The sequence below is a fragment of the Mus musculus genome, chromosome 17 (genome assembly GCF_000001635.26).
Source record: "Mus musculus strain C57BL/6J chromosome 17, GRCm38.p6 C57BL/6J".
NCBI classification, from domain to species: domain Eukaryota; kingdom Metazoa; phylum Chordata; class Mammalia; order Rodentia; family Muridae; genus Mus; species Mus musculus.
Window position 1 is genome coordinate 74,324,512 of NC_000083.6, and position 16,977 is coordinate 74,341,488.

The window sequence follows — 16,977 nt, forward strand, 5'->3', positions numbered from 1 at the left end:
ACAACCCTGGGTGATGGTTCAAGCTTGTGATCTTAGCACTACGAAGATAGAGACAAGAGGAGTAGAAATTGAAGTCAGAGAGTGTTAGTTTTGTGAAGGTGTTTTCTGTCTCTATAAACTCACCCCTTTCTAGTTATATATACTAAATATAAGCATCAAACAAACACCAAGATAAGGGATAAGAGCCCTGTCTTCCAAGAACTCAAAATTGAATTGTGTTTAACCATCAAGCAAATAGAAGTTAAAAGTGATCTTCAGCCGGGCATGGTGGCGCACACCTTTAATCCCAGCACTCGGGAGGCAGAGGCAGGCAGATTTCTGAGTTCGAGGCCAGCATGGTCTACAAAGTGAGTTCCAGGACAGCCAGGGCTACACAGAGAAACCCTGTCTCGAAAAACCAAAAAAAAAAAAAAAAAAAAAAAAAAAAAAAAAAAAAAAAAAAGTGATCTTCAGCTTTATAGCAAGTTCAAAGACTCTGCACAAGACCCTGTCCCAAGTATGAGTGTGTGTGTGTATGTCTGTGTGTGGTGTATGTCTGTGTGTCTGTGTGTGTAGTGTATGTATGTGGCTGTATGTCTATGTGTTTGTGGTGTGTCTGTGGTCTGTGTGTATGTGGTGTGTTTCTGTGTATATGTGGTGTGCTTGTGTATGTCTGTGTGTGTGTGGTGTGTCTGTGTCTATGTGTTTGAGGTGTGTGTGTGTGTGTGTATGTTTGTGTGTGGAATATGTTTGTGTATGTATGGTTTGCTTGTGTGTGAGGTGTGTATGTATGCATGTGGTATGTGTATGTCTTTATATGTGTGGTGTGTCTATGTGTTTGAGGTGTGTGTATATGTTTGTGTATGTGTGGTATGTCCATGTATGTATTTATGTGTGTGCAGTGTGTGTCTGTGTATGTATGAATACAAGATGCTTTGTGGTTGTTATAATATAGATGTTATCTCAGTAAATGGGAACAGTGTAAATGAAAGCTGCCCTTCTTTTTTTTGTTGTTTGCTTGTCTATTTTTTTAAAGACAAGGCCTCACAGTGTAGCTTTGGCTGTAATAGAACTCAATATATAGACCAGTATGGCCTCAAACTCAGAGATCCACCGGGCTCTAGAGGCCTTCCATGTGCTATAGTCAAAGGCATGAGCCTTCAACCCAGTTAACTTAATCACTTCTAATCCAAAAACTGTCATTTGTTTCTGCCATTCACATACTAAGTTATATTTACAGTTTTTCCTAGTAATTTCTGAATTATTTTTCATTTTAAATGTGTTTATTTCATGTTCCATGGTTTCCTTCTGAAATACAAATGTTTGTAAGTTGGCATGGGATATTAAAAGGACCCAACAAATAACATTGAAATTTCAATTTTAAGATGGTCAAGGCCAGCGAAATGGCTGAGGAGGAGGTGCTCGCATCAAGCCTGACTACCAGAGTTAGAGCTCCAAAATCTACACTGTGAACGTAGAGGACCAACTCCCTCAAGTTGTTCTCAGATCTTCACAAATGTACCCCACATAAAAAAATACATGTAAACTTAAAATTTAAACATGTTATTCTAATATATATATACTATTTTTCTTTTTTGTAAGATTTTATTTATTTATTTATTTATTTATTTATTTTTGGTTTTTCGAGGCAGGGTTTCTCTGTAGCCCTGGCTGTCCTGGAACTCACTCTGTAGACCAGGCTGGCCTCGAACTCAGAAATTCACCTGCCTCTGTCTCTCAAGTGCTGGGATTAAAGGCGTGTGCCACCACACCCGGCTTTATTTTATTTTATTTTATTTTATTTTTATTGTTGTTGTTGTTGTTTCTCAAGTCAGGGTTTCTCTGTGTAGCCTTGGCTGTCCTGGAACACACTATGTAGACCAGGCTGGCCTGGAACTCAGAAATCCACCTGCCTCTGCCTCTCAAGTGCTAAGATTATAGGTGTGCACCCCCACTCCCTGGCTGTTATTTTAAAATTTTTTATTAGATATTTTCTTCATTTACATTTCAAATGCTATCCTGGAAGTCCCCTATATCCTCCCCTACCCTGCTTCCCTACCCACCCACTCCCGCTTCTTGGCCCTGGAGTTCCCCTGTGCTGGGGCATATAAAGTTTGCAAGACCAAGGGGCCTCTCTTCCCAATGATGGCCGACTAGGCCATCTTCTGATACATATGCAGCTAGAGACATGAGCTCTGTGGGGTACTGGTTAGTTCATATTGTTGTTCCACCTATAGGGTTGCAGACCCCTTCAGCTCCTTGGGTACTTTCTCTAGCTCCTCCATTGGGGGCCCTGTGTTCCATCCAATAGATGACTGTGAGCATCCACTTCTGTATTTGCCAGGCACTGGCATAGCCTCATACGAGACAGCTATAACAGGGTCCTTTCAGCAAAATCTTTCTGGCATATGCAATAGTGTCTATGTTTGGTGGCTGATTATTGGATGGACCCCCAGGTGGGGCAGTCTCTGGATGGTCCGTCCTTTCATCTTAGCTCCAAATTTTATATCTGCAACTCCTTCCAGGGGCATTTTGTTCCCTATTCTAGGGAGGGAGGAATGAAGTATTCACGGGTTGGTCTTCCTTCTTTTTGATTTTCTTTCTTTCTTTCTTTCTTTCTTTCTTTCTTTCTTTCTTTCGTTTGTTTGTTTGTTTTTGTTTGTTTTTTGTTTTTGGGGTTTTGTTTTGTTTTGTTTTGTTTTGTTTCGAGACAGGGTTTCTCTTTGTAGCCCTGGCTGTCCTGGAACTCACTTTGTAGACCAGGCTGGCCTTGAACTCAGAAATCCACCTGCCTCTGCCTCCCGAGTGCTGAGATCAAAGTCATGCGCCACCACGCCCGGCTTTCTTCTTGATTTTCTTGTGTTTTGCAAATTGCATCTTGGATAGTCTAGGTTTCTGGGCTAACAGCCACTTATCAGTGAGTGCATATCAAGTGACTTCTTTTCTTCTTCTTCTTCTTCTTCTTTTTTTTTTTTTTTTTTTTTTTTTTTTTTTTTTGCGTGTTATAGCGCTCTTTGTTAATTTAAACAAGGACACAGGTTGGCATTCCCAGAGACATCAGTACCCAGTTGGTTCAGACAGTTCCTCTATTGGTTGACTAGGTCCTCATTTCTAGCGATATCAACACTTTTAAAATCATTTAAAAAGTCTGCATGAACAGCCTTCTCATTGGCTGCCAGGTCCATCAAGAGCCCAGTGCTACCTCCAGCCTCATCCCCCCGGCCCTCAGGGAACATCTCATCCACCGGGTTCATCTAGACAAGGCGGTGTTATATCACGTGACTTCTTGATATGCACTCACTGATAACAACCCTGAGATTCCACCTTACACCAGTCAGAATGGCTAGGATCAAAAATTCAGGTGACAGCAGATGCTGGCGAGGATGTGGAGAAAGAGGAACACTCCTCCATTGCTGGTGGGATTGCAAGCTTGTACAACCACTCTGGAAATCTGTCTGGCGGTTCCTCAGAAAACTGGACATAGTATTATCAGAAGATCCAGCCATACCTCTCCTGGGCATATACCCAGGAGATGTTCCAACTGGTAGTAAGGACACATGCTCCACTATGTTCATAGCAGCCTTATTTATAATAGCCAGAAGCTGGAAAGAGCCCAGATGTCACTCAACAGAAGAATGGATACACAAAATGTGGTACATTTACACAATGGAGTACTACTCAGCTATTAAAAACAATGAATTTATGAAATTCTTAGGCAAATGGTTATATCTGGAGGATATCATCCTGAGTGAGGTAACCCAATCAGAAAAGAAGTCACTTGATAGGCTGTTATTTTTATGTGTATAGGCATGACATGTGTGCAGTGCTCTCAAACGCCATAAGAGGGCAGCAGATCCCTGGGAATTGGGCCTATAGACCTGTCTAGCCTGAGGAACTAATTTTTAAAAAATCATGTCAGGCAGTAAAATATAAATTGAATTATATCACCTAATTTTAAGTTAAGATTTTTAAAAACTTTTACTAATGCTTTATTAGTCTTTCATCGCTGTAGCTATTACCCTTTAATTATGCAATTAATTTTGACAGTGTATAGACAATTCTTTTTCATATGACTAGATAACGTATCTAATACATTTTATTACATTTCTTTGAAAATACTTTAAATTATTCGACTTTGTTAATTCCTCTCAGTTATATTTTATAGTTTTTATAAGAGTCTTCTACCTTTTTTACTATACTGAGTTCTATGCTTAGGGATTTTGTATATATATTTGATATGTTTTAAATTGGCACAGAAAATTATACATATTTATAGATGCTATGATGTTTAAATCTCCATTGTCAATGTGATGGTATTTGTAGTCTACATATAAAGAAGCCTTTGGGTTTGTCTATGAGAGAGTATCTAGATTAGGTTAATTAAGGTAAGAAGACCGTCCCTGAATAAAATGGAGCCAGGGAGCCAGGCACAGCAGTGTGTGACCAGCAAGTATCTCTGGCTTCTCCACCGTGGCTCTCCCATCATAGCAGAATGTACCCTGGGACTTCCTTCCTTACGTTACTGTTGTCAAGAAGTTTCTTCCACCAATATAGAAAGTAGTAAGGTAATATGTGATATGTTTTGTTTTGTTTCCGCATTTGTTAACTTATAAATAAATAAATGTTTATTTTGAGATAGGGATTCTCAGTGAAGCTCCCGCTGGTCTGAAACTAACTATGTAGATGAGACTGTTTTTTGTTTGTTTGTTTGTTTTGTTTTTTTTTATTCAATACCTTTTATTTTTTAAATGAAAATATAATTACTTTCTTTTTAAAATTATAATTACTTTCTTTTTTTTTTGGAGAAAATAATTCCTTTAATATCAACAACGATACTATTAACAGCACAGGGAGGAGGCAGTGGAAAAACGGTTGGGCTTTCTTTCTCTATCCAGCCTAGACCTGAACAACCGAACCCCAACAGCTTAGGAGCCACTCAGTGAAGAGGAAGGGAGGGGCTGGAAACCAAGGCTTGACACTTAAATAGAGCATGGCAAACCAGGAGAGGCCTGGTGATGAGGAGAGCTGAGGGCTGAGCAGCCCTAGCGCAGGTCTTCAGCGGTGAACATGCCCTTGGCCCTGCGCAGGATGGAGTCTTTGGCTGCATTGTAGGGATGCTCCTTGGACGGGATCTCCAGGACAGCTGGAATGGACCTCTGGTGGGCATCCAGGGCGTGCCGAACCATCTCTGCGATGTACTGGTTGATGAGAATGATGCCAATGTCATCCCTGTTTAAAAACTGCCTGAAAGTGTCTTCGATCTCATTGATGGTGGTATCCTTCTCCACTACCAGGAAATTAGGGTGGCGTTCTTGTTTAGCTCCCCTATGCCGCCCAACAGGAAACCAGTCACCGTGTCCTCTCCAATCACCGCGATTAGCTTACCCTTGCCCGCCATCCTGTCCGCAGGGCAGAGCGCTTCCCAAACACCTGTGATGCCCCGCCCCCGCAGACTATAATTACTTTCTTTTTAAAATTATAATTACTTTCTTTTTTAAATTATAATTACTTTCTTTTCTGCATTCCTTTCCTCCCTCCAGACCCTTCCATGCCCTCTATCTTGCTTCCTCTTAAAGTCATGCTCTTAAGAGAGAGCTATATCAGGGTCCTTTCAGCAAAATCTTGCTAGTTTTGAACTCACAAAGATCATCTACCTGCCTCTGTCTCCCAAGTCCTGGGATTATCGCAACCACATTTGCTACCATCTGATATTGTGTACATGTATACATTCTAAACATTTTTAATTTCTTACTTAGTTTTTTGTTTTTTGTTTTTGTTTTTGTTTTTGTTTTTACTTTTCAGAGACAGGGTTTCTCTATATAGTCCTGGCTGTCCTGGAACTCACTCTGTAGACCAGGCTGGCCTCAAACCTAGAAATCCGCCTGCCTCTGCCTCCCAAGTGCTGGGATTAAAGGCGTGTGGCACCACGCCCGGCTCCAAGTTCCCTTCTTACTCTTTTATTTTGATATAGACTCTCTATCAGTTGTCCAAGTTTACCTTGAACTTGCTCCATCAACCAGGCAGCCTTGCTTGGCCTTCCATCCTGTTTCAGCTATCCCAGAAGGGGATTAGAGGCCTGTACTCCAAGACCTAGTAGAATTTGCAAGTTTCTATTTTTTGAACCATTATCTCCCAGGAAATAGGCTCCATGTAAAATCTTACAATTGTCATTGACAATGATAGGGCCAATTTCTCAACTGGGACACCATTCCTATCTTCCCTCATCTGTGTCCATGCCTGGTTTCTCTGGTTTATGCTCACTGCCTTTTTACATCTAACAACAAACAGGCAAACAACAACAAAAACCAATTTTTAAAGTGCCTTTATTGTTATTTTATCTGTATGAGTGTTTGCTTGCATGTATGTATGTATGTGTGCGGACTCTGTGCATGTCTGTGCCTGTGGTGGTCAGAAAGTATTGAATCCCCTGAAGCTGGAATTATAGACAGAGATGTCAGCCACCATAGGGGTGGTAGGAATTGAACCCAGGTCCTCTGCAAGAGCCTCCAGTGCTCTTAACCACAGAACCATCTCACCAACCGCATCTTCTTTCAGAAACCAGCCTTTTCTCCCGCTGTGGCTCTAAGTAAACCACTTTATTTTACTTCTATTTTAGTAGAAAAAAAAAAAAAGATCCTTAACAGCACCATCAGTCTCTCCGTCAAATGCTCTAAAGTTAAGGGTTGGAGGACTTCCTTAGTAGGTACATAGAGCTGGGGTGGGGTGGGGGGGAACAAACAATAACCTTACCCAATACACAAACACAAACCGCCTGCTGGCAGGCACTGTAACAGAGCAATGGGTTAAGGGACAAGGTGACTGGGTCCCCGGGCTTGGTTACCTGCCTTTGCTCAGACTCTCCTTTTTTTGTCCTGGGAAAACTGTTCCAGATTCCGTTTGAGATTAAGTGTCTGGAAAGTTCTTCTAACCTAAGAACTGGGAGACTGTCGCACTGGCTAAGAAGGTTTTAGACCTACAAGTCCAGGCACATTGTAAATGTTAAGTCCAAAGAACGCTTCAGTTGGAAATTCCCCAAACTCCAAAAAGCAGTCCAAATAGCCAGAAATGAGCTCAGACTTCAAAAGTTCAGGGTCGTGACAATACGATTAGGGAGATATTGTGGCACTGTTTTTCTCAAGAAAAAAATAGGAATATGTTAATTCACAAGGTGAGTATAGTGCCAAGCTGTGAATAAGGATTATTAAAAAGGAAGATAACAACAGAGGTAGAAATCTGGATAGTCTCTGTAGATAAAGGAAAATGCATTTAGCCTTGTTAGATCACAAAAAGTATGCTGGACGCTTTAAGTGTATTCTTTAATTTTTTTAATTTAGTTATTATTATACCCATTTTACAGAGGATTTAGCTGATTAAGAGCTCACTTCATATCTTATTCCATAAAACTAATAAATGGGGGATGGTGAGATGGCTCAGCAGGTTAGGGCAGTCAGTGTGCCACCACGCCCGGCGACAGTTTTTGTGATTTTATTTAAACACAAAACATGCACACAAGCCATCTATTCATTTTCTTCGCTGCGTAGCCTAGCGTTGGGATTAGTGACTCTGATGGCCAGCTGTGCAGCTCTTTCTAAGATGGCTCCTCGGCTCTTAGAGGAAACTCTGTGAGCCATCTCAACACAGTAAGATTTGTTGCACATTGGCCGGGCGTGGTGGCACACGCCTTTAATCCCAGCACTCGGGAGGCAAAGGCAGGCGTATTTCTGAGTTCGAGGCCAGCCTGGTCTACACAGAGAAATCCTGTCTCGGAACATCAGCAACACCTCCAGCTCCTTGGCATTGTGGACCAGGAACTTGGAGAAGCCGCTGGGGCAGCATGTGCTTGGTTTTCTTGTTGCTCCCGTAACCGATGTTGGGCAGCAGGATCTGGCCCTTGAACCTTTCTGCACCCTGTTGTTGGTGCCTCTGGGTTCCCGCCAGTCTCGCTTAATTTTCATGTTTCGGTCTGACTGGTGTCTGATGAACTTCTTGGTCCTCTTTTTGATGATCTTGGGCTTCACCAGAGGCTGGAGGGCAGCCATGATGCCGCAAAACAGATGGCCCCATACCTGTTTTATATAATGCTCAGGGCTGTTAGCAGGGTTCCATGAATGTCATGTGCAGCATGTCCAGTCTCCAAAATTGTATTCTGTCATGTAAATGCAGACAAAGTGAATGAGGAATAGTGGCTTACACCTGTAATCTCATCACTGAGAAGGGTGAGGCAGGAGGATTGGCAAGAGTTAGAGGTTAGGATGAGGCCTTGCTAAGACAACAAATACTACCCTCCAAAAAACAAACAAACAAACAAACAAACAAACAAACAACTAAATATGGGGGCTGGAGAGATGGCTCAGTGGATAAGAGCATTGGCTGCTCTTGCAGTGGATCGGTGTTTTCAGTTCCTAGCACATACAAGCAGCTCGCACCAGGCTGTAAGTCCAGTTCCAGGGGATCTGATATTCTCTTCTGGCCTTTGACAGCCTTTCACACACATGGTATACAGACCTACATGCATGCCACATAACAAAAAGAGTAGCAGAGACTTGGCAAACCAGCCAAAAGTGAAAGCTCACACTGGGCAAATCCCAGTACACAGAGACAGGTGGAGCTCTGTGAATTCAAGGGCAGCCTGGTTCTACATAGTGAGTGCCAGAATCGCAACAAAACAACCAAAAAAGGAGGCTCATTCCTGCTGCAGGGCTAATCATACATATACATACATACATATACATACATATGCTGTAAAAAAGTGGATTGAAGAAAAATGTTATTATAGGAACTGTGATTTTTTTTAGATATTTTTAGATATTTTGTTTTTCTGCTTATTATTTGCCTGAATGTATGTTTGTGTATCACATGTGTGTCTGGTTCCTATGAAGGTGGGGTCAGACTCTTCAACTGGTTGTGAACTACCATATGGGTGCTGGGAACTGAACCCAGGTCCTTTGAGATAACAGTCAGTGCTTTTTTCTTTCTTTCTTTCTTTCTTTCTTTCTTTCTTTCTTTTTTTTTAAGATTTATTATTATATCTAAGTGCAGATGCACCAGAAGAGGGCGTCACAGCTTATTATGGATGGTTGTGAGCCACCATGTGGTTGCTGGGATTTGAACTCAGGACCTTTGGAAGAGCAGTCAGTGCTCTTAACTGCTGAGCCATCCCTCTAGCCCAGCAGTCAGTACTTTTAAATACTCAGCCATCTCTCCAGTCAGGAACTGAGATTTTTACAAAAATCACTAGAACAGATGTATTATTACTATGTGATATTGAATTAATATGTGATATTGAGCAAGTAGCTATTGGTATTGCCTGGAGTCCACCCCCACAGATACCTGGCAATAGCCAGGTATGCTCCTCCCTACAGTTACCTGGCAATGGCCAGGTAGGCCTCGCCGTATGAAAGGGGCTGCTTGCCCCCTCCTCCCTCTCTCTCTTACTCCTGCTTCTCTCTCTTGGCCCCTTGTTCCCCCTCTCTCCATTCCCTTCCCCCCTTTCTCCATGTGGTCATAGCTGGCCTCTACATCTCTACTCTCTCCTTCTCTCTGCCTTTCTCTGTCTCTACTACTCTCTTAACTCCCCTCCCCATGCCCTGAATAAACTCTGTTCTATACTATACTCTCAGGAAGAAGGGATGCCTCGGCATGGGCCCATGAGGTACCCCCTGCCTTTCCTTTCCCTTGGCAACTTCCCTTGTCTCAATCCTTGGGGCCTGTGAGCTCACCAAGAGCAGCTTCCCAATAAACCCGCCTTTAATCTAATCTGGTTTGAACCGGCTCATTTCACCTGTAAAGAAATAACCTATCACCTGGGAAGTGGTTTCTTTGATAACAAAATCCTTTTGAGTTCCTATGTGAATCAAAGTTGAAAGGAAATTCTACAGAGAACCAAAAATGGGCACAGTAATCCCTCCCTATGTGCTTTCCTTTCGATTTTGCCTTCAACTTGTTTTGACAATAAAATGGAGCAGAAATAACAATGTGTAAATTTGCAGTTTATTATCTATACACTCTTGGAAGCCATATATCATAGAAAGGTATTTTAAATGTTTCTCTCCATTTATTTGTTTGTGTGTGCTGTCTATGTGTGTAGGCATATGTGCTCCACGTTCTTATGGAGGTCAGAGGACAACTTGCAGGAGTTGGTTGGTCCTCTCCTTCTACCATATGGTTCCTAGGATCAAACTCAGGCCATCAGGCATTGTGGCAAGCATCCATACTCCCTGAGCCATTTTGCTGGCCCATAGTCTAAATTATCTTGCTAGAAGCATGTCTCATTCAGTAGTTACAGCCAACCTCTGGACAGTTGACTGAGGTTGTCTAGGATATCCAAACCATTCAGTCAAACTGGACCTGTATGTACATAATTTACCCAAAGTAAGACTATTAGAAGAACCACCTAGCTAAACCAATCCCAAACTGTTGACTCGCAGAATTGTGAGGGGGAAAAAAAATAACTATTTTAAGTCAGGATATTTTGGAATGGTATATTCTCCCCCTCCCTCAAAAACAAAAAGAAAACAAAACCAAAACAAAACAACTTAATATAGTCATCATGAATGGATTGTTTTTCCAGTTAAGTAAGTTAGATATGTAAGCCATCAGATTAAATACAATATAAGTGAGATACAATAGATGAAGTATGACCAGACTTCAGTAAGTAAACAATGCATACCCGGAGGTGAACAAGTGTTCAAATAACTGTCACACAGGACAACAGAACATAGAGAGCCAGACTGGCGGGCGGTGGTGGCGCACGTGCGCCTTTAATCCCAGGACTGGGGAGGTAGAGGCAGGAGGATTTCTGAGTTCGAGGCCAGCCTGGTCTACAGAGTGAGTTCCAGGACAGCCAGGGCTACACAGAGAAACCCTGTCTCAAAAAAACAAAAAACAAAAAACAAACAGAAAAACCACCAAAACCAAAAAACAACCAACCAACCAACCAAAAAAAAAAAAAAAAAAAAAAAAAAAAAGAGCCATAGTATATAACTCCTACATTGTCTAAGAATTTAAACATAGAAACATTTTTGCTTGAGGAGCTAAGGCAGAGTCTTATCAAGAAGGTAATGTCAGAAAAACCTTAGACTTCGGTAGTAAGCGGAAGAAGGCTTTCCAAGTAAAAGAAACTGACCTAGGTCAGCTGTGGTCTACGAAAGAAAAAGAACCCGAGACACCTTAGAATACTCCATTTAGTTAGGCTACTGTCTAAGCATACAGGAAAGTGGGAGGGTCATTCTCCATTCAACAAGCATCAGTTTGATGTCAGCTACCATCTCCCGCACTAATTCTTACATAACAGCCCTGGAAGCTGGCTATTATGTCAAGATCCCTGAAAGTGATGGAGGATGCCTGTTTTGTTTTTGCTTAGATTTGTGTGCACATTTGTATAATGGGAGCTGGGGAGTGCATGTGGAGGTCAAAGGTCAACTTTTGGGGATCAAACTCAGGTCATCATTGTGTGGGGCAAACATTTTTACTCCATGTGCCATGCCATGTCCCCCCCTCCCTTTTTTTTTTTTTTTTTTTGGGTTTTTGAGACAGGGTTTCTCTGTATAGCCCTGGCTATCCTGGAATGGAACTCACTTTGTAGACCAGGCTGGCCTCGAACTCAGAAATCCACCTGCCTCTGCCTCCCAAGTGCTGGGATTAAAGGCCTGCGCCACCACTGCCCAGCCCATGTCCGTCTCCCCCCGCCCCCCCCCCCCCCCCGCTCCCCACCACCTTTTTTTTTAAATCTTTTAGAGGCAGTGTCTCCTGTAGTTCAATGTGGCATGGAATTTACCATGCAAACAAAGATGGCTTTGAGCTACTATTGAGCCACATTGGGGTTGGGGATGTAGCTCAGTGGTAGAATACTTTCTTAGTATTGGGAGGTCCTGGGTTAGCTCTCCCACACCAAAGGAAAATAAGCTACTTAGGGACAAAAATCTTGTACTAAACTAGATACCAATTATCAATTGCATGGCAAAATAAACTTTGGTAAATTAGTATAATGCAATACCACACGGCAATGAAAGAAAATAAATATACTGCAACTGTACCACCAGAAGTAGCTCTAGGAGCCAATATGAGGAAAGTTAGCCACTTAAAGAATGAGGAGAGAACACAAAGTAAGAATATAATAACATTGTATAAAGTCAAAATAGACCAGGTGAAACTACAGAATAGATTGCTTAGAAATGCTTATGTTTGGCAGGAATGGTGGTGCATGCTTTCAATCCAAGCACTTGAGAGGCAGAGGCAGAGGCAGGAGGATCTCGGAGCTGAAGGCCAGCCAGAGCTGCATAGACTCTGCCACAATAAATTAAAAATAAATAAATAAATAAAGCAAAGCAAAGAATGTTTTATTAAAAGACTTATAGGACACACACATAAGAAGGGTTAACACAGCGTTCAGGATAGTACCTGACTCGACAGTAAAAGGCAATTTGCTGTCTCCTCAAATTGTTCAATAGGTTTGTACATCTTTTTTAAAGATTTCTTTATTATTATTTGTATGTAAGTACACTGTAGCTGACTTCAGACACACCAGAAGAGGGCATCAGGTCCCATTACGGTTGGTTGTGAACCACCATGTGGTTGCTGGGATTTGAACTCAGGACCTTTGGAAGAGCACTCAGTGCTCTTACCCGCTGAGCCATCTCACCAGCCCCCTGTACATCTCATTTTTATTTAGTTGACATATGTATAAAACATATTTCTTATACTTTATTTTATTTACCTATGTATTCATATATATTTATGTACATCCTTTTTATTTCACACACACACACACACACACACACACACACACACACGACATGATTGATTTCACACAACCACTACTATATGGTTCAAAAGAGAATCAGAGCTTACTGGATAAAAGGAATTGAAAGGAATACAAATTTGAAAGACAGAAAACATTTCAGAATGTGAAAAATATAATCAGGATCGAAGCAGAAAAGAAGGCAGGCAGCAGTGGGAAACAATGGACGTAAATTTTGCAGCAATCTATGATATTTATATTGGTAGGGAATATAGTTTCAGCAGAATGCAGGGATTCTCCTATGCGCTCACAGGGGATCTGTATGCCTCACACTGGAAACAATAGAGACTTTGTGTTAGTAGTCACTCATTTAGGCAACAAGAAATAATTGTGGCAAACTGAAATGAGAGGGGGTGGTTTTGTTTGTTTGTTTTTAAAGACAGGGATGAGGGGAGGGGGATGGGCGAGGGAGGGAGAAAGAGGAAAGACTGAATAGTTTATTGGATAGGCAATATAGTCTAGGAATCCAAAAACTCTGGGAATACAGATGGCATCGACTGGCTCTTAGAGCTTTTGATTTCAACTAACTTCTATTTCCAGATGCCAGTTCGCAGGAGTCTGACTGGCCCACGGTTTGTTTTCCTCTATGTGATCCAGGATCTGTAGAACAACTGCTGATCATTAGAATATGGGAAATATTGAGTAGATAGATAGTCTACCAAAGGAAGAAATGGTGAAGACATATACACACATCCACGTGCACACACAGATAGTATGGATTCTACCAAGTATGGTAACTAGGCAAAACCCAAGAATGACTGCATTCACATAACTAATCCTGAGATAACACAAACGTGTAATAGGTTAGTTGAAAGTAGGGTTCGTGGTCCTCGTGGTAATAAAGTTTTCCCTTTAGGATGTCTTGAACTTTGTCTCTGCAACTTGTTTCCCTCTCAGCTAACATACCCAAATTGCTACACACTGCCTCTGATACGAAACTCAGATCAGCCATCCTTTGCAAAAGACCTATTGGCTCAACCAGCAGAAAACAAAGATATATAAAGCAATAGGAGTGATGATGCACACCTGTAATCCTAGTTTTGGGGAGACGGAGGCAGAAAGATCAGGAGTTGAAGGCCTCCTTCCTCAGCTACAAGAGGAGTTGGAGGTCAGCATCTCACACAAAGGCAAACAACCGCACTGCGAGACAGCAGACCTGAGCACTAGTAAAGCCACTCAAACGCTGTTAACCCCCATTTAAAAATTTATTATCAAAGCTCCCTATTCCGATTCTTCAAAAGTCGAAGAACCTGCGGAGCGACGAACCCCTGGGACCATCGCAAGCCGAACCGCGCCTACAGAACTGAGGTTCCCAGAGAAAGGGGCATAGCAGGGGCGTGGGGGGTAGGAGGATGCCGCACATGCGCACAAGCTCCCAGGTCAACAAAGACGGCGGCGTACGCGCGCGCACCAGAGCCATTCACCGAGGACGTGCGCGTGCCCGGCCGCCGCAGCGAGGTGCCAGCGGCCCAGGGGACAGAAGGAAAGGAGGGGCAGGAGCCACCGGCCGCGGCGGGAGGAGGAGGAGGAGGAGGAGGAGACGGGGTTGTGCTCCTGGGCAGCTGAGGAGCGAGGGGCGGGGCCGGCGAGCGGCGCGTGCAGGTGCCAGGCTCCCGGGCTCCGGCTGGCGCGCGAGCGGCTCCGTGGGCCCCCGCCGCCGCAGTGGCAGTGGCCGCCGCCGCCGCCGCTTGGTCGCCGTCGGTCTGCGGGAAGCGGGTTATGGCGGCGGCGGCAGTGGGAGCTGTGAATGAGTTCTCCGGCCGGACGACGGAAGAAGAAAGGCTCGGGCGGCGCGAGCCCGGCGCCCGCCAGGCCTCCGCCCCCCGCCGCGGTCCCCGCCCCTGCCGCCGGCCCGGCCCCTGCGGCCGGCTCGCCGCCTAAGCGGAACCCGTCTTCTTTCTCGTCCCCGCTGGTCGTCGGCTTCGCCCTGCTGCGCCTGCTGGCCTGCCACCTGGGGCTCCTCTTCGCGTGGCTCTGCCAGCGCTTCTCCCGCGCCCTCATGGCCGCCAAGAGGAGCTCCGGGACCGCGCCGGCGCCCGCCTCGCCCTCGCCCCCAGAGCCCGGACCGGGTGGCGAGGCCGAGAGCGTCCGCGTCTTCCACAAGCAGGCCTTCGAGTACATCTCCATTGCCCTGCGCATCGACGAGGAAGAGAAAGGTACTACTGGGGGGCTGGAGGGAGGCCGGCGGGCTGGCCGGGGCGGGCGGCCCTGGGAGGACGCCACTTGCGTCCCTTTCCTGCACCCCCGGAGTTGATCTGCCTCGGGAGTCCGAGTCCCCACAGGCCAGATCCTGCTGTGCGACGCCTAGTTAGTTGATCCTCACCCCTTTCAGGGCGCCCTGACTCGACTTTGTTTCAGCACCCCCACACTTGTGCATGACCCAAGTCCCCGTGAGACACCCAGGCGTGCTGGTGACAGTGACAGTTGGCCTAGAGTGACCGACCACACGGGATTCTTTCTAACACTGTAAACAGTGTTGCTTTCTCTGAGCTGGGCTTCCAAAAGGTTTTGGTATCGAAACAGCTGTGTATAAACTTCATTGAGAAGGGTTCTGTAGTGTTTGGAGAGGAAAAAAAAAAGGGGGGGGTTGACTTGGATTTGAAAGGAGTAGTAGCTCCTTATACTTAGAGCCGGATTTGCCATATTCTGAAGTTTCATGAATTATTTTTACCAATATAGTGAGTCTTGAAGATTTCTTTTTTATTGAGCTGTATTTCAACCGCTAGTTGCTTTAGTTTTTACTATTTTGTTATTTTTATTTTATTCCAAGGCACTCTCGAGTTTCTAAATTTTAATGTTAAAAATATTAAATGAATGAGTTGGGTAAACAGGCATATATCATTCTACCATAGAAGATAAAACAAACGCTCCTGCCTCGCAGTGAAGGCAGGAATACTGCATACTTCAGGTTTCCTTCAAGCAACATCTTTTCTTCGCCTTTCTGTGTGGCAGGCATTGTCAATTCATTTTGCATGTGTCTTTGATCCTCACAATAATTCTGAGGTCAGAGTACTATCAGTACAGGTCTTTTACAGATGAAATTACTACTTACAAGATGGAAACAGGTGACCCCAAATCTATGCTAATCGTTAATTGAAAACTTGTGTGGGAAATGCTAAGTGGGGTTTAGAAAGCCTTATGTCTCTTATTGTCACCCACAGTAGCAGACACAGGAGAAGAGTAGTTTGTGCTTGTGAGAGCAAGCTTTTTGTGCTTAGCTCTTCAGTACTTTTTGGGAGCATAGAGTGATCACTTGGGGAGGATGGAGAAGGCAGTCCTCCTTTCATCCCTGAGATGAGCCCAGATCCCTTAGGGGTTTGTGGATGTAGTTCAGTGATACTGTGTGCTAGGAGGCTTCAGAGCTTGGGTTTCCTTCTTAGTGTCTTGGAAACAAAGCTAACAAACAAGCATTTAAAAAATTAGTTACATCCATTTTCTGTTACAAAAGAAATAAAGCTGGAGTCAGTGGTGGTGGCGGAGCGCGCTTTTAATCCCAGCACTCAGGAGGCAGAGGCAGGCGGAGCTCTGTGAGTTTGAGGGCAGCCTAGTCTACAGAGCGTTCCAGGACAGCCAGGGCTACACAGAGAAAGCCTGTCTTGAAAAACTAAAAAAAAAAAAGTACAGAAATAAAGCTGGGGTGGGGAGTAGTGGCAAAGACAAGCTGTAACCTTAGCCCTCGGGACAGTGAAGACTGCTGCCGTAGGCGACATAGCAAGACCTCATTTCAAAACAAAGCAAAAAGTAAATGGAATCTATATTTTCATGGTTCTCTTCTAGCCTAAAGTTTTTCCCCTTAGCATATGAGAAAATTTTGTCGCCTAGTTTTAATTCCATAATTGAAAAAGAGTTCACATTTGAAGTCTGTCAGCCTTTCGGCTACATTTCACAACTCGGAGCTTACTTCCAAGGGAAGTTAGTTTTCTTTCCACTGCATACAAATCTGTGAACAGACAGACTGAATTGAGTATGCAGTTTTCAGAGGCTCTCTGACTCTGTCAGCAGGTGGCCATGTCTTACATTGCCATCCATTAGAAATGTCACTCGCCGAATGTGTGCAGTGCCCATGGTTTGAGGGTGGATCCCCTGGGACTGGAGTTCAGTACTGAGCCCAGCCGGAGTCTCTGCAGGAGCAGCCAGTAATCCTTTACTGAGCCCTCTCTCCAGCTTTGAATTTTGTAGGCATACTAATGGTTGAACCT

At 43.9% G+C, this 16,977-nt stretch overlaps 1 protein-coding gene and 3 pseudogenes across 5 annotated transcripts in view; 1 reads left to right on the forward strand and 3 right to left on the reverse strand.

Moving 5' to 3' along the window:
• Positions 1-3,023: 3,023 nt before the first annotated feature.
• Gm31328 lies at positions 3,024-3,233 on the reverse strand (annotated as a pseudogene).
• Positions 3,234-5,011: 1,778 nt separating this feature from the next.
• Positions 5,012-5,395, reverse strand: Gm9349 (annotated as a pseudogene).
• On the reverse strand, positions 7,452-8,038 carry Gm9351 (predicted gene 9351; annotated as a pseudogene).
• The window catches only part of Spast (spastin), a 53,193-nt gene continuing 49,627 nt past the window's right edge, over positions 13,412-16,977 (forward strand). For 3 of the 5 annotated variants that reach the window (NM_001357738.1, NM_001162870.1, NM_016962.2), the window contains exon 1: positions 14,476-14,934. In NM_001357738.1, coding sequence (NP_001344667.1) covers positions 14,526-14,934 — 409 coding nt within the window. In that variant the 5' untranslated portion in view covers positions 14,476-14,525. Of the gene's footprint in view, positions 14,935-16,977 lie in introns of all 5 variants that reach the window. The other 2 variants (XR_001782088.2, XM_006524610.4) reach the window with 1 other exon arrangement.